This window comes from Pinus tabuliformis, chromosome 5_2, assembly GCF_031772625.1.
Source record: "Pinus tabuliformis cultivar Carrire ecotype Pingquan chromosome 5_2, CPIR1, whole genome shotgun sequence".
NCBI lineage: Eukaryota > Viridiplantae > Streptophyta > Pinopsida > Pinales > Pinaceae > Pinus > Pinus tabuliformis.
The window spans coordinates 965,668,769-965,686,556 of record NC_142306.1 but is presented as its reverse complement, the minus strand read 5'-3'; the positions used below and the strand labels follow the sequence as shown (position 1 = coordinate 965,686,556).

The 17,788-nt window shown below is 39.9% G+C and overlaps 2 protein-coding genes across 2 annotated transcripts; one reads left to right on the top strand and one right to left on the bottom strand.

The window, feature by feature from the left end:
- The first annotated feature begins 5,467 nt into the window (after positions 1–5,467).
- Positions 5,468–6,191, top strand: LOC149162509 (putative leucine-rich repeat receptor-like protein kinase At2g33170). The gene is made up of 2 exons (XM_089435196.1): positions 5,468–5,600; positions 5,692–6,191. The coding sequence occupies exons 1-2, from the start codon at positions 5,468–5,470 to the stop codon at positions 6,189–6,191; spliced, it is 633 nt and encodes a 210-aa protein (XP_089291322.1).
- Positions 6,192–7,147: 956 nt separating this feature from the next.
- On the bottom strand, positions 7,148–12,310 carry LOC149162508 (uncharacterized). Its single transcript, XM_089435195.1, has 2 exons — positions 11,639–12,310; positions 7,148–10,699 (listed from the first exon to the last, which is right to left on the bottom strand). The coding sequence occupies exons 1-2, from the start codon at positions 12,308–12,310 to the stop codon at positions 7,148–7,150; spliced, it is 4,224 nt and encodes a 1,407-aa protein (XP_089291321.1).
- Between the last annotated feature and the right edge of the window lie 5,478 nt (positions 12,311–17,788).

Genomic DNA, 17,788 nt, shown 5'->3' with positions numbered 1-17,788 from the left:
TGACACAAGAGACTTTCCAAAGTGAACCAAAGGATGAAAATTGGTTGTGACACTTGAGATTTGGACATCTCAACTTTGGAGGTCTTAATTTGTTGAATAGAAAGGGAATGGTAAGAGGATTACCATTGATAGAGAAGCCAGACAACCTTTGTGAAGGTTGTATCTTGGGGAAACAACACAGAGAAAGTTTTCCATCTGGGAAAAGCATAAGGGCAAAAGCACCCTTAGAAATTGTTCACTCAGATTTATGTGGACCAATGAAAATTCCATCACTTGTAGGCAGCCACTTCATACTAACATTTATTGATGATTTTACTAGAAAAACTTGGGTTTATTTCCTAAAGAACAAAAGTGAAGTGTTTGAAAGATTTTGCAATTTCAAAGCACTTATAGAAAACCAAAGCGGGCTGCATATCAAAGTTCTAAGAACTGATAGAGGAGGTGAGTATATCTCCAAGGAATTTCTACGTTTTTGTAGATAAAATGGAATTCATAAGCCGTTTACCACTAGGTACACTCCGTAGCAAAATGGAGTTGCCGAAAGGAAGAATAGGACAATCATGGATATGGCAAGGAGCATGTTAAAGGCAAAGCATTTGCCAAATGATTATTAGGCTAAAGCTGTACACTATGAAGCGTATATTTTGAATAGATGCCCTACAAAAGCAGTCATGAACAAAGTGCCTGAAGAAGCATGGAGTGGGACAAAGCAAGGAGTCACCCACATGAAATTTTTTGGATGTGTGGCTTATGCACACATTCCAAATCAGCTAAGGAAGAAGTTGGACAGCAAAGGGGAGAAATGTATTTTCATTGGATACAGTGAGGAATCCAAAGCTTACAGGTTGTATAACCCATCCACCAAGAAGCTTATTGTGAGTAGAGATGTTCAGTTCATTGAGGAGGAAGCTTGGGATGGAAGCATAGAGAAAACAGTGAATGTTAAAAACTCTATGTCTCATGATGAAAATGATGAGGAGATGGCTGAAATACATCCCCAAACAGCAGCACCAACACAAGGACAGTAATGGACACCCTTGAGGAGAAATGAATGTGCTTCTCCAAGCACACCACAAGGAGGAAATTCAAGTGCTTCTTCAAGCACTTGTATACTAAATGAAAGAGGTAAGAAGTTTAGAAATTTAAGTGACATTTATGAACAAGAGGCAGAAAATGAAGGTATGAATTCTTTGTTTGCATTATATTTTCATGTTGATGACCTTGTTCATTTCGAAGAAGCAATTAAGGATAGGAAATGGATAGAATCCATGGATGAGGAGATCAATGCCATAGAAAGAAACAAGAAATGGGATTTAGTTGAACTACCAAAAGGAAAAGAAGTCATTGGAGTTAAATGGGTCTACAAGACCAAGAGTAATGCTGAAGGCAAAATAGAAAGACACAAGGCAAGATTGGTTGTCAAAGGATACAAGCAGCAGTATGGGAGAGACTATGAGGAAACTTTTGCACCAGTTTCTAGAATGGAAACCGTGAGAGCAGTGCTTTTCATAGCAGCACAAAACAAGTGGAAAGTTTGCCAAATGGACGTGAAGTCAGCATTCCTAAATGGAGTGTTAATGGAAGAGGTTTACATTGAACAACCTCTAGGCTATGAAAAGAAAGGCCAAGAGCACGAAGTGTGAAAATTGAAGAAAGCTCTTTATGGGCTAAAGCAAGCACCAAGAGCGTGGTACAGTAGGATAGATTCCTATCTATTGGAAAATGGTTTTGAAAGGTGTGAGGGAGAACCCACCCTCTACATCAAAGAAAATGGTGGTAAATTACTAATTTTTGTGTTATATGTTGATGATGTTATTTTCACAGGTAATGATGATTATCTTATTGAAAATTTCAAAACAGTCATGAAAGAAGAATTTGAATTAACTGACATGGGTTTGTTGAGATACTTCTTAGGAATAGAAGTAGAACAAAGTGGAAATGGGATTTTTATCTCACATGCAAAATATCTTAATGAAGTGTTGGAAATATTTAACATGCAGGAGAGCAAGGCAACAAACACTCCCACAGTGATGGGATTAAAACTCAGCAAAGAGGACAACAACAACGATTTTGATCCTAGTTTGTACAAGAGCATAGTTGGCAGCCTCATGTATTTGACTGCAACTAGGCCGGATATAATGTATGCTGTTAGTTTAATTTCCAGATTCATGGAGAGGCCAAAAGAAGCACATTGGAAGGCAGCAAAAAGGATTCTGAGGTATGTTAAAGGTACTAAAAGGTTTGGCATTTTATATACTGCTTCAGAATGTTCAGATTTAATTGGATACATTGATAGTGATTGGGCTGGAAGTGTAGATGATCAGAAAAGCACATCCGGTTATGTTTTTCACATGGGTTCAGGAGCCATTTCATGGGCTTCTAAAAAACAGCTTATTGTAGCATTGTCTACAGCAGAGGCAGAATATGTGGCAGCTACAACAGCAGCATGTCAGGCAATTTGGATGAGAAGGATGCTAAGAAGCTTATGCCAAGAGCAAACAAAAGGAACTGTGATTTTTTGTTACAATAGCTCAGCTATAGCATTGTCCAAAAATGTTGTGTTTCATAAGATAACGAAACACATTGACACAAAGTTTCATTACATCATGGAATTGGTAAACAATGGAGAAATTGTTTTAAAACATTGCAGAACTTAGGAGTAGATTGCAGACATTCTGACCAAGCCATTGGAACAGAAAAGTTTTGAATTTTTTAGGAAATGTTTGGGTATGACTGATAACCCAATAGTTGAAATTAAAGGGGAGTGTTGAAATTGTAATTTCAACTACCGTGCAGCTCCATTAAAATAACGACTGTAAACTTTTGAAAACTGCCAGTCTCTTATAGCACCGCTTTTCACAAGTTGGTGGTATTTTCTCAAACGGTAGTGATAACACCCAGCGTTGACACGTGCACAACAGTTTTACCAAAGCGGTTTTCATCGAAGCGTAATGTTCGTTTGGCTTGACCGAGCGATATCCATTCGATTGAAATCAAGGCTGTCCACCGTCGATTGAAACTAAAGCTGCGTACAGGCCTGCACATGGAGCTGACATTGCGTGAAGTAAATTTTGTTTGACCACCAGCTCTGTCATAAAAGAAATTAATGGAATTTAATGTGATTGGTAGAACGTAGGTAAAATTTTAATTTTAATGTTTTTTATTCACGGGTGTATTGCATAGGAAATATGTATTGTTTTTTTTTTTTTTTTTTTTGTAGTTGAACCAATAATGGAGCACGCAGCAATGTGAGTGAAAGTAAGAAGTTCGTTGAAAACAAAAAGAGAATGCGCAACAACGTGAAAGTTTTTTTTAATGAAAAATACACAGTAGTAAATGTAATTTTTCACATTGTAATGCACAGCAGTGCAGAGAAGGTTTTGGTTGTTAATATGAAATGTAATGCACAACAACATATGTAAAAGAAATTTTTCTTTACAGCAGTAAATGTAAGATTTTGTTTACACAAAGGAGTGTGAAATTATACAGTTGAGACAGAGTAATTTGTTTTATGAGAGACAGTGAAGGTTTTTGGAACTGCATTTGAAGCGTTCCTGGGGTAATCCCTCAGGAAGAGGAAGAAGTTTGTAATAGGCAGTATTTATTAATGAATATAAAGTTTTTATGTGTGAAAAACTCTATTATTCTTCAACAAACAATTTTAAGCTTCCCTATGTTAAGATCCTGTGTTAAAATAGAGCATTGTTCTGTTCTGTTCAAGCTATTTTTGTTTTGGAATTAAACGGAAAATTCCCAACACTCAACAGGTGGCATACCTCAGGAATTTGGCAAGCTTCTGTTTCTACAGAGACTTCTACTTAATGATAATCACTTGGTTAATGCAGAACCCATTCCCATATTTGGAGCACTTTCTAACTGCACCAATCTGCAAAAACTCGATCTTGGGAACAATGATCTTAAGGGAGACTTACCTAGAGGCACAAGCTGTCTTTCTCAAAATTTGTTTTATCTCGATTTGCGTGAGAATCATTTCACCAGTAAGATACCCCAGGAGATGAGCAACCTCACTAGATTGTTCCTATTAGATCTACACGACAATTTGCTCTCTGGGGAAGTTCCTTCTGCACTAGGAGAGCTATCTACTCTTCAACAACTTCAACTCTCTAGAAACAAGTTGGAAGGTAATATTCCCTACCAATTCAGTCAATTAAAAGCTCTGTATGAACTGGACCTTTCCCGAAATGGGTTTTCTGGAGAAATTCATCAGGTTTTTTCAAGTTTGCAGCAGCTAAGAAGATTAAATCTCAGCTACAACAAATTCAGTGGTAATATACAAGACAATATCAGGGATTGTTCCAGTCTCGAGCTTCTGAACCTCAGTTACAACCAACTAAGTGGCGTGATGCCATCGAAAGTGGCTAGCCTTCATAACCTGCAGTTGTAAATTAATGTCTCACATAATGCACTCGCAGGAAGGCTTCCTGTCGAACTGGGAGGAATGCTAATGGTTCTAGCAATTGATCTCTCTGCCAATAATTTTTCCGGGAGCATACCTGTCCAATTAGTGAATTGTGCTGGGCTTGAATACCTTAATCTTTCTTACAATTCATTGGAAGGAACCATTCTGACATCAATCGGTCAACTTGCAGGCCTTCAAGATATGGATTTCTCTTTCAATAAGCTTTCTGGCACCTTGCCTCCCTCTATAGACAAACTAGGGAAGCTTAGCCACTTAAATGTATCATACAATAACTTGACAGGAGAAATACCATCCTTTGGAGCTTTCAGAGAACTAAATTTTACATCATTCTTAGGGAACGTTGCACTGTGTGGCAGATGGATAGAGTTTCCCCCTTGTAAATTGATGACAAAGCACCATCATGATTCCAAGAGGAGGGTACTTATCTTCGCCACTTCAGTTGGCTTAACTTTGCTATTGGTATCTTGTGTAGTCTTGAAGCTTTTGATATATTTTCGTAGTATAAAGTCTACATGGTCGGAAAGTTTTCAGCGAGATTAGGGATGATGCTCAGGAGCCAACTCCGAGAGACCAAGATTATAAGTAAGGAAGAGGTAAACAAAGCAACTAACGATTTTAGCCCGGATAACCTAGCGGGACATGGCGGCCATGGTTCAGTGTATAAGGGCGTATTAGACAATGGTTCAATCATTGTTGTCAAATTTATACACTCTGCCACATCAGGAGGTGCATACAAGAGACTTATAAAAGAATGCAAGATGTTGGGCAAAGTCCAACATCGGAATCTGGTGAGTATGGTGGGCGTATGCTCAAGTTTGCAGGTCAAATATTTGATTATGGAGTTCATGTCGCAGGGAAGCCTGGACATGCATTTGCATTGTAGTGAATAATTGTAGCTTGGGTTTAAAAAGACGGCTGAGCATTCTTAAGGAAGTGGCTCATGGAATGTCATATCTTCACCATCACTGCTCTTCGGCCATTGTTCATTGTGATCTGAAACCTTTCAACATTTTATTGGATGAGAGTATGACGGCCCATGTTGGAGATTTCGGTATTTCACGCCTCATGATCTCACCGCAAGCGCGTGATGATTCAACAACAACAGCCTCAAGGGACACCTCCAGTCTTCTAATAGGATCGATTGGTTACATTGCACCAGGTAAATGGTGATACACTTGATTGATTGAGCCATATTATATATCAGATATATATGAATCACTAATAAAGTTTTATATATAAATTGATTACAGAATATGGTATAGGAGGGCGCCCATCCATGAAAGGGGATGTATACAGCTATGGCATCTTGTTGTTGGAAACGATCACGGGAAAGAAGCCGACAGATCCAGTTTTCTCAGAAGAAGGGCAATCATTACAGAGTTGGGTGGGCAATGCATTCTCTGACAGATTGTTCGAGGTGATTGACGACAATTTGGTGGAGGAGATTAGAAAGGAAGAAGACAGAATGTTGGAGGTGATTGACAAAAATTTCGGGCAGGAGATTAGAAAGGAAGAAGACGATGAAGAAGAGGAATCACAGGATGTAAGTGAAATTAAGGGGCATGGAATTGCTGTGTGGTTGACGAATATAGGTATGCTGTGTACCAAAAGGGATCCTCATGAACGACTGACCCTTCGAGAGGTTGAGGCATCGCTAGAGCAGCTAGTTGCCAAAATCCATAAGAGTTCAGAAAATGGGTTGAACCGCCTTGAACAGGTGACAGACCAATCCATTTCAGAATCTGATTAGGACATGTTTGTAGAAGAAAATGATTAGATTACTTTATTTGTGGAGGAAAATGATTTGATTAGATTATAAGTACTATGTTTTTAGTTTTCCAGAATTGGTTAGTTTTACTGAGCTTCAGAGATATTTTTAGTTAATTAATTTTCTATATTAATATGGGATTCAAAAACTTGCTTAATTAACTGATCATGCCATTTAAATATTTTTTTTTTCTATTTTAAAATTATTTATATATATTGTTTGTTTGTTTGTTTTGGAGGACTATGCTTTTAGTTTTAAGAGTTGGTTAGTTTTATTTAGCTTTAAGGATATTTTTTTATTAATTAATATTTTTTAGTTCATTAATTTTCTATATTGATATGTGATTAGGGAATTTGCTTAATTAAGTGCTCATGCAATCCGAATATTTTTTCTATTTTAAAATAATATATATGTATTTATGTGTATAATTTCTTAATTAATGAAAATATGTTTTTTGAATTTGTGATAATTTTTTTAATCATTATATTCAAATAATTTTTTTGTATGGTATTTTTTTCAATAGAAAAAAAAAAATATACATTTTTTTCATTTGAAAAATCTCTTTATAAATTAAGATATCTTTTTAGTCATTAAGAATAATGGTTATTGATATAAGATATTTTTTTAGTGAGTTTTTTTTTTCACAAAGAAAAAATTCGTAACTATTCTATTAAAAGATCAGTTACATGTTACAAAAACTGGTAGTATCAACTACTGTTCAGTCCATAAAACTATTACAAGCTGCCACAAGTCAAAACTGCAGGCGATCACAGTCCCATAAAACCATGAAAAACATCAGTGATGAAACTAGTGTCCACATAGTAAGTTCGGTGCATAACTTACTAACTCCTGTAAAACCAAAATAAATATGAAGTACATATACATGCCAAATATAAATAATGGGAGGTAGAACAAAATCTCCCAGAAGAACTGTAAAACTAAACCTCAGGATCAGCAGGAGCCTCCTCGATAAAAGGCCGATGATAATATCTGTAGATCTGTCCGTCAGTGTGTTCTGTGATGTGCCAGGTACCCCAGGTCAGCTCCGAAGCTTCTTTGGACAGTTGATCGGCCACTTTGTTCCGAGACCTGTAAATATGAGTCACTGTGATGGAGTCAAAAAGTGCTCTGAGATGGTGTACCTCGCGTAGCAGTGCAGACAGTGTGTGCGAGTGACAATGAGATAGGTTGTTGAACCACTTGGTCACAAGTTGAGAATCGCCAAAGATCTGGATGGAGTCACAGTGAATGTCCCAAGCAAAGATTAGAAGGAGTCTGAGGCTTTGCAGTTCGGCATAGTTGTTAGTACCTGGTCCTAAACCCATCCTGATGTAGTAGTAGTGTTGGTCGTTCAGATAAAGAGATGCGCCCCCACCACACCCATGGGCGTTGGACGCACCATCAAAGTATGCCCACGCCTTGCTGTGATCAATAGATTCAGGGGTCTCATGAGAGGGCTTGCTGCGAGTACATTCCTCGGGAATGAGCCGAAAAGTGGCAAGAGATGCAGCACAAATCCAATCACAGTCGATAGGAATATCATTGAAAATCTGTTTGTTTCGTCCGATCCATATTTCCCAAGCCACGATTAGAGGGAGGTTGCGTAGTTTTGGTCTGTGGGCAGAGTGTTGCCACCAATATGTCCAGGCCTCTATTAATGTAGCGCCCTGCCAATTAATTCTGCAACCCACTTCTGTGATGACCCGAGACCAAATGTTATGAATGGTGTTGCAGTGCAGGAATAAATGGGGAGTGTCCTCGCAGTCTTCCAGACAGTAACAACATCTTGATGCCCCGTGATACGCCCTTCTGTGTAGAAATTCCATGGTAGGAATACAGTGTCTAAGAATACACCAGAACAGAATTCTGTGTTTGTGCGGGGTATTCAGTTTCCAGATAGTACTCCACCACCAGTCCTTTATAGGGGGTTCCCTGTGCTTGATGAGTTCGAGGTAACCCAACTTTGGAGCATAATGACCATTTTTTGAGACAACCCAAATCAAATTGTCCTCTTGGTCTGTGATGCAGATGTTGGATGCCTTCAGAGCCCAGATATATTGTTGCCAGACCCGAGTGCCCTCCTGAGGGAGCCCAAGGTCACCCGCCTGTAGCCAGGCTTGATCCCGCCATGAGGAGTGTACCCTATCCACAATCTGTGCCAGATAAAAGATGTTTCTGTGGGAAAGGTGCTCAATGATAAATGCCGGAAGTTTATGAAATTCCCCACTCCCCGACCAGGAATCAGTGCCAATGCGCACCTTAGCTCCCGAACCAATTTTCCAAGAAAGACCATTCTGTAGGATGTGTGCTGCCCTAGTGATAGCCCTCCATATGATAGATGCCCCTGATTTCAGTGTGATGTTGCCACGGATCCACTCAAGGGGATTTTGGGGTGAGATATATTTGGCAACCATGACCTCTTTCCATAGGCTCTGTCCTGTGATTAAGTGCCAGCCCATCTTAGCCGCAAGGGCCCGAGAAAACAGGTGAAGATCCTTTAACCCCCAGCCACCCCATTGTTTGGGTAGGTTTATGCGATCCCATGCAATCCAGGCAAACGTGGATGCCTTACCTAGGTTGCGCCATAGGAATTGTCTGCAGATGCATTTTATCCGATTAGTAATACCAATCGGTATCCAGGCCAGGGTCATCCAATAGACTAGAATGGCCTCCAGCACAGACTTTATGAGGATAAGTCTACCTGCCCTGGATAACCATCGATTATACCAGACATTTATTCTGCGCTCAATCTTAGCTATGATCCAGTTCCAGTCCTTGATCTTATAATCGTTTGGTTTGATGTGATACCCCAAATATTTGAGACCGCCATTGATGTCTATGCAGACATAGTCAAAAAGATTCCTAGAGGTGTCCTGTTCCTGTCTCGTGCAGCCCGTCATGATGATAGAGGATTTAGTGCTATTCGGTGCCATACCGGTAGCCCTGCAAAACCAATTCAGGAGCAGATCAAATTGAATAGAGTCTTGTCTAGTGCCATTAAGGAAGATAAGTACATCGTCCACAAATAAAAGGTGAGTGAGATATAAATTATCATTGATCCGGAGCCCCTGTAGTAATCCCCTTTCTTTAGCATTATTGATAAGCACAGAGAGGCCCTCCATGACGAGGACAAATAGTAATGGTGAAAGGGGACAACCCTGACGGAGACCCCGCCCCGCGTGGAAGAAGTCAGATGCAGTACCATTGATCAATATACTGAAGGTAGCGTGACAGATGCAGCCCATAATCCAGTTTATAAATGTATGAGGGAAACCTGAGTGGATGAGGATGAGGTGAAGGTAACTCCAGTCAACTTGATCAAATGCTTTAGTGAGATCAATCTTGAGAATAGTCGATTTCAGTCGCAGAGTTTTGATAGAGTGAAGGGCCTCCTGGGCTGTACCAATGGCCTCATGAATTTGCCTATGATTCAGAAAAGCAAATTGTTCCTTTTCAATATGAGTGGACAGGAAAGGCTTGATGCGGTTTGCAATGATTTTGGATATGATCTTGTAGATACAGTTACACAACGAAATGGGCCTGAACTCATTGAAGCTGGTTGGTTTGTCCGATTTAGGAATAAGTGCAATAAAAGTGGTGTTGAATCCATCATAAATCCTGCCCCGCACCCTGCTATCCTCAATCATAGCCAGAAGGTCTGCTGAAATGAGGTCGAAGAAGTGGATGAAAAACTCAATGGGCCAGCCATCAGGCCCAGGGCTTTTGTCCCGCTTGAACCATTTTAAAACACCCTCAAGTTCGCCCAGGGTGACCGGGGCATTGAGATCATCCTTCTGCTCCTGTTCAACGAAAAGTTTAAAGTTCTGAGTAATGCGCAGGATGTCTGGGAGATTTATAATTGTAGATGCCCTATACAGATTGGAGAAGTGTCTGGTACCCAGCTCAGTTAGCTGTGCATGCGTTTTCGCAGTAAAGCCATTCCGATCGGACAGTTCCCAAATGGTGTTAGCAGCCTTGCGGCCATTTGCGTGCTGCTGAAAAAATTTAGTGTTTTCGTCACTGGCCTGTAACCAAATAGCCCGACTTTTAAGCCTCCAATCTTCCTCTTTCTGTCTCAGCAGTTTGGCCTTTTCGGTCTCAAGTGCAAAAAGTTGTGCCCTGGCATCCTCATTACTATAGCCCAACAGATCACCCCTATTGAGAGAGCCAATTTTTTCCTCAATGCTGTGCAGAGCCTCCCTTTCTAGTTTTTTCTTATTCCGAACCCACTGAATGGTAAGGTTCTTTATGCGAATAAGATTTTCATTGATAGCCCTGCCAGGGTCATAGTCCATCGCAGGTCTAAAGTGCTGCCAGGCCCGAGTGACCAGCTGGTTATAATCAGGATCTCGCAACCATCTGGAATTGAATTTGAATGGGGGTCGAGCTCTATTTGGTCCACATTCGAACTCCAGGTAGATGGGCGAGTGATCAGATTTACCTCCTGATCCCACCCATTGACGTGCACGAGACAAAACAGGAAGGAGGGCCTGTTTAATGAGGAATCTGTCAAGTCTGCGAGCCAAAGCAGCGCTTCCAGTCCTCCTGTTCCTCCAGGTAGGTTGTATCTTGGTAGTGTGAATGTCAACGAGATGAGAGGCACCGAGATTTGAGTTAAAAAAACTCAGCCAATGGATCCGGGGTGGCTTGGGGACCCCAAGATTCAGCAATGCCCAAAGAAAAATTCAGATCACCACCCAAAATGAGATGGGGGACCCTCAGGAGTGAACAGGACAATAGGGAGTGCCAGAAACTCTCTCGGTCAGAGCAGGGACCATAAACATTAACCAGGGTAAACTCAATCTCAGAGCAACCAAAAAGAACATTCATCGCAAGAACACCTGACCGGCCCCAACAGTTGATCATCCGGGTAGTTTTATTGTTGATGCCAAGAGCACATCCACCAGATCTACCACGAGCATCAAGTGTAATGAAAGTCCAATCAGGGAGAAAGGAAGTTAGAGTAGCAGTCACCTCCAACCCCACCCCAAGCGTTTCTTGCAGGAATAGAATGTCAAAAGGCTTTTGTGCTAATAGGTCTCTGAGGGCCAATCTCTTATCGGGGTTGGCCAGTCCCCTGCAATTGAAGGAGAGACATATCATGATGAACCAGTCATCAAGGGTCGTCTTGCTCTAAGGACCCACATGAGAGAAGATTGCGTACCAGCTTCCACTTCAAAGTTAGCTCTTTTGATGGCTTTCGCTAAGGCAGAAGGTCTGCCTCGAGACTTGGAGGGTAAATTGCCCTGACCCGGCCCAATACCGAAAACCTCCCCAGATAGAGGGTTGGTTAGGGATCTAAGAAAGTAATTGTGCCTCGATGAGTGAGTTTCCGAAGAGGAGACAGAATGGTCAGGGGTGGGCTCTGCAGATGAATGATGGATGATAGGGGAGAAGGAAGGAGAGGCCAAAGCGATGGTGCAGCATACCGAGGGGAGGTTTAAGGATTTATGAGACTCACTCGATGATGTGCAAGGTAAGGTGATGGCAGATGACAGATAGTGATCAATAACAGATACATTAAACGGCAAAGTAATGGATGAAGATATATCTGTAAAATCAGAAGACAAAGGGCCAGAGAGAGCAGTACCCGAAATGATGAGATCATGCTGGGAAGGCATCGACGAGGTCTGTGGCCGGGACCTGGGATGCGTGGTAGTCCAGGTAGGCAGAGCTGTTGTCCGCGACCCAACATCACCAGGGAGATCAGGGGCCCTCGCCTGTACACCCGCCTCGTCCGACAAGTTGCTGGGATCCGGCTCAGTTTGTGTGCCGATGGAGCAGGCTTTCTTTGCAACCAGCCTGCCAGCCCCCTTCCTTGGACATTCTTTATACAAATGACCCACCTCATGACATTTCCTGCAACGAAAGGGCACACCCTCATAGTCTAGAGGTTGCTGCCACCTCATCCCATCAAAACTCATAATAAAATTCTCATATAGACCATCCCTGGTGTCGAGAAAAATCAGGATACGGGCCACTGCTCTGCTACCAGTGGACAGGTAGGAACGATCATGATCCAGGTAAAGACCGAAGTGGCCCCCTATGTTCCGAAGAGCGGTGTCGTTCCAAAATTGCAGTGGTAGTCCAGGCAACCGCATCCAGATGGGACCGGCACCGACATTCTCTTTTTTGGGGTCGAAAAGGGGCACCCATCGCTTGAGATAGACAGGGTGCAGTTCGAGGTGCCAGAACTGCTTGAGAGCCCAATCAGAATGTTTAGGGCGGGCAAAGGTGAGAGAGAACTAGCCTTTGGTCATGACCCCAACCACCGGGAGAGAGTCAAGGGACTCGCTCCAGATCTCCCTTGTCCACCTTTGAAGTCGCGTTGCAGAGTATTTCCGGCCACGGATCTTCCCAACCAGGGTCTTGGCAGCAATGTTGCTCCAGTCTTCCATGCCACACTCGCTTCCAAAATTTGTGTGGTAATCTAACTTATTTTTCATGACCTTGTGCGACTTCCTGACCTTGCTAACTCCCAGTTCCGGCTCAACTATGGCTTCAGATTCAGACGAGGTGCTAATCTTCTCCCGGCTGGTTAAGTGCTCTGGAATGTTGGTGAAGACCCTAGAGGCCTCCAAAGGTACAAAGGGTTCCGAATAGTTATGAGCTGCACCATCATTATCAGAAGGGATGTGTGAGTTAACGCCAAGTGGGTGAATGCTTTCAATATGCCGATGAGACAAATGGCGGGATGTGTCTCTGATTTCGTTAAAGACCGCCTCCGAGAATAGTGCAGAATTTCCGATAGCTGCACTTGCCACGGTGTCCTGTTCTGCCGGTGTGAATGCCCAAAGACCTATATCTGCTTCCGAGGGCGAGCCAAAAGCTAAGTGCGATAGGTCCCCCATGGGCGAGATGCTCCCATCCATGGTGGAATGTGTGGGCTGAGTGGGCAAAGCCACCCTCGGTAATGGGTCCAAGTCAGACATCGCATCCACCTCATCATGAGATTCCAGCCCCCAAATGTCGACCCCTTCCAGAGGATCCTCCGAATAGTCGACCTCGTCCTCGTAGTTACTCATTGTTGAAAGGTCAGCCCGTCCAAAGCCGTGTAGCAACTGTTGGAGGAGACAGCAGCCTTCAGAGAACAGAGGTGAAATGATTAATACTGATCCAGCTGACAAGCAGAGGCCTCGGAGCCAGTGATCAGTGCAGATTCCAAATAAAAGACGGGCCCTGATGATGGGTCCGGAGGGGAAGCAGTCAAGGTTCCCTGATCAGTTGCGGCCCCACCAAGTGCATAGGGATGCCAGACCAAAGAAAGAAGCCCCCAGTCTGCTGCCAAAACGTGATGTAACCCCAGACAACAAACAACAGCGCGTCCCGAGCAAGTAGAAACAAGTGGAAGCTCGCAAGGTGTTAAGTCATCCACCGAAATGGGTCAGTGGAGTCCCAGGATTCCCGGGGCGAGCAGTAAATCAGCAAGAAACCAATAAACTGAAGAGGGTATTACCCGGAGAGTCGCAGAAACCTATGGGTCGACGAGGTCCAATCATCACCGAGCTAATGTTCCAAAACGCAATGAAACAGGCGGTGCCGTTATGTCAAAGCTCCAAAGGTTCTGCCAAGGGTTTCAGCCGCCTCCATGATCGCAGTCCAGCTAGGGTTTTCCGCCTCTCGCAGTCCCCTCAGACTTTTCTCACTAGTTTTATTGTTATTCACTCATTGATAAAAAAAAGTCTTTTAGTGAGTTAGAATGATGATTATTGAATAAGATATTTTTTTAGTATTTTAATGATCAAATACAATTTATAATATTAAGTGGAAAATGATTTTGTTCAGTAAAATTTTACGAACAAATTGAGCAAGCCCATTTTCTCCTTTTTATTAATTTTTTATTGTTAAGAATAATTATTATTAAATTAAATGTATTGTAAACTAAAGATTATGTATTAGTTTTGGGATTTATATGTAATTAATGATTCAATATTTACCTTTTATTAACCCATTTTATAGATAGAATTGGTATGTTATTCTTTTTTTTTTGTTATATGGAGATTTACCATAATTATGAAATTTTATAATTTTATAAGGTGATAAGTTGGAAGGGCCTAATTCATGTGTAATGATAATCTCGACGACTTTTCTCAAAATTTTATTACTAATTTTATAGTGGCCCATAACTTGTATGACAACATTACTCATACTCTTACATATTTAATATTACAATTTACAGCCATCATCATACTTTACATCTCCACAAGTGACATACTTAATAGTACTTTCTTGGATTGACATTTGATTCATTAAACATTATAATATTGTTATTCATTGTAAATATGTATCTTGATTCAATAAAGTTTTTTTGTTTTATTCTTAACAAGAATGTGTTTGCTCTAGACTTAAGGAGCTTTCAATCTTGTCTAATTGGATTTGCATTCCTAATATTTTTTAACACTTGGCATAAGTAAAGATATCATGTTCCATTTATGTTATTGTTGGTAGGTTGTTTGCAAGTTTACAACACTAATGAACATTTTCTACAAATCCTCACCTTTTATTCAAATAATTATGATGTTATGTCTATAATTGTTGGTATTTGGACTATTTCTATAAAAAAAATTATAGAGTGACAACTAAATATGAAATTTATATTTTATGAGAGGCTCACACAAGTGGCTCTTAATTTGCATAAAATTCCATATATTGCTAATCCTATTAATGAAAATGTTGTGAATATGTTTCATTTCTTCTTGGAATACTTCCATTGATTTTCATTGTAAACGATGCAATGTTTCCTTTATATGAATCTTAAGGGATGTATAGATAGTAGTTGCTTCTATAAATGAACACTACAACTCCTATCAAGGAAAGGAGTAGCACTAGTATACATCCATTGAGTGCTCGACAAGTAATAAAACTCGTAAGTTAGGATTTTCCAATGAATTTTATTCCTTGGATGATCATCTTTAGGACTTGTTATTTTCTCCTTGTTGATAATGCTATACAAGTATGCCAACTTTTGTACTCCATTTTTGACCTGTTGGATCTATTCAATTAAAATATACATAAGTTGTAAATAATTCTTTATGATGATGGAAGTTGAACTATATGAGCTTAAATAAATGAAACCATGTGTAAGTCATGTAAATGTCTCATGTCAATTCCTAGTGTATAACGCGAGGCCAACACCCAACTAGTGTGTGGTTAAGCATCTAATTGTGCTAAGCATGTTTTCTATGTACCATGTGGTAGTGTGTTTCATGGTGTACTCAAGGTATGTGATTATTATTTCAAAATGTAATATAAAGGTCCAAAGTGGCTATGGAGAGAACATAAGAAGGCTATGGTTTCGCTTGCAAGGAAGAGGAAACTAATCCCAAGGGCAATGGTATATAACAATGAGCATTAATAACGATGCATGCACTCAAGGATAGTTTCTTCTTTGATTTTATTGCATTGTTGCCTCTTGAGCTCATCTAATCTAATCATTTTCGATTCTCATTCAGTTGTATTGTTAACCTACAAAAATAACCTTAAAATGTATTGTTGACCCTAAATTCATTCCTAATTTTGACATTGGCTGAAGCCTTTATCAATTATTCATGGACCATCCAAAAAAATAACCTCTTATCTTTGATATATGAAACCATCTGGATTCACTTTGGAATCCCTTTTCCATGTTGAGAGTATGCTACTTAAACCATCTTGGCATTTGTAAAGTAGTATTAAACATTCTACTTTTTTATTTTTTCGTGGGTACATTTTCCTGATCACTTTTACCCAAAATCTAGCTAGAAATTTAGAAGATTGTTGGTTTTGCAAATATGAGTTATTGAGATTGCACAAGTTGGGCATGATAAGAGTTTTCCAGGGCATTAAATCCCTTATTTCATTCAAAAATTCAACTTAAGAAATTGAAATTGCACTTTTAACCAACCACTACTTAATCATATTTTCGTGATGATTACTAGAAAATGTTTATAAAGTAGAATGTTTAGACTTCTTCATTTATAAAGGGGAAATTCCTCTCCAAGTTTTCATAGTTTCTCAATGCACTATGAAACATTTCCATTTGACCTTTCTTTATAGGGTATTACACCCCACCACCTGCCATCCATTTGAATCATCCACGAGCATTTGATTGGTGGGTGTTTGATGAACTACTGCATCATTATTTCCCACCTTCGACCTGCTACACTCTCCTTCTATTTAGTGCAATATATTTGATGGTTTTTCTATTCGAATATCTAGGATTTGCACCCATTGTTGGTGAATGCTAATAAATTGGGCATCCTAAAGCATTCCAAAATTGAAATATATAGGTGGCTTTCATACTTGTCATATATAAATATGTAATTTGTATTTGCATAAGTTTTCCTTCATGGAAGTTTTATTTATTTAATTTTGATGTTGCACAAGAAAAAACATACATAAGATAAAGTTATGTAATTAGAGGTGCTAAAGAGTTTTGTAATATTTTCAAGGGATAAGTCACAAACAATAATGATGTAGTGCCAACTTAATCTATCAAAGTTAGTACTTCCCGCATGGCTTTTAACTTGAAGGTTAGTTCTTGTTTTGTTATCTTATTAAGATTCTCTCTCTCTCTCTCTCTCTATATATATATATATGTGTGTGTGTGTGTGTGTGTGTGTGGATGTATATATATATATATATATATATATATATATATATATGTATATATATATATGTGTGTGTGTGTATGTATATGTATATGTATATATATATATATATATATATATATATATATATATATATATACATATATATATATATATCTATATATATATATATATCTATATATATATATATATATATATATATATATATATATATATATATATATATATATATATATATATATATATATATACAGATACATACATACATACATACATACATACATACATACATATATCCTGAGGAGGTTTTTCTACTCTCATGCTATAAACCCCCCGCCCTTTTGCAAAAAAGTTGGGTTCAACTAGGTGACAGGTTGGCTTGCGGTCTCCTTATAGCACTATGGAGCGATAAATTGATGGGAGCATGATTGTTGCATGCAAAGTGTGTTGGCATTATGATTCAAGTGTTGTCCTTGATGGCAACTCACTCAGAGGATGGTACAAGTGCTCAGAGGTTGGTACAAGTGATGGCATCTTAATCAAAAGACAGATCTCAGTACAGCATGCCAAGGAAGCTCATACACGCCGTTTCGTTAAGCCCAAGTCGCGTGTACACGCTAGTTCGATTCATAAAAAGCGCGTGTATGTGGAAAGGTTCCTTTGGTCCATGGTGGTTAGTCCTTGGAAGTTGTGCCTATGATTTCGGACCATTGTGTCTCGACGGGCGTGTCGATCCCTAGTTTTGAAGTTGATGGTATTGTGTTACTATGGTTTTGGCTCTTGGTATTGAGCTAGGCCTAAGACTATATAAGGAGAAGAAGATCATTAGGCAAAATCATCTTTCGACAAGGGCTTGAATATCTAAGAGTGAAAGAGATCTGATTTGCAGGTGCTGGGTTGCTTGATCTAAGCCAAGGAGAGATCACATTGGTTGATGGAAGACTAGATCTAAGGATAGATCGGGATCTAATGGTTTGAAATGCACTATCA

Excerpts from the sequence above, each read along its gene's own strand:
- LOC149162508 (XM_089435195.1), bottom strand. The coding sequence starts at position 12,310 with ATGCGGTTGCCTGGACTACCACTGCAATTTTGGAACGACACCGCTCTT. Across the intron at positions 10,700-11,638 it reads AATCCTTAAACCTCCCCTCG|GCCCTCCTTCCTGTTTTGTC; the intron begins GTATGCTGCACC and ends CTCATTAAACAG.
- LOC149162509 (XM_089435196.1), top strand. The coding sequence starts at position 5,468 with ATGACGGCCCATGTTGGAGATTTCGGTATTTCACGCCTCATGATCTCA. Across the intron at positions 5,601-5,691 it reads GATTGGTTACATTGCACCAG|AATATGGTATAGGAGGGCGC; the intron begins GTAAATGGTGAT and ends AATTGATTACAG.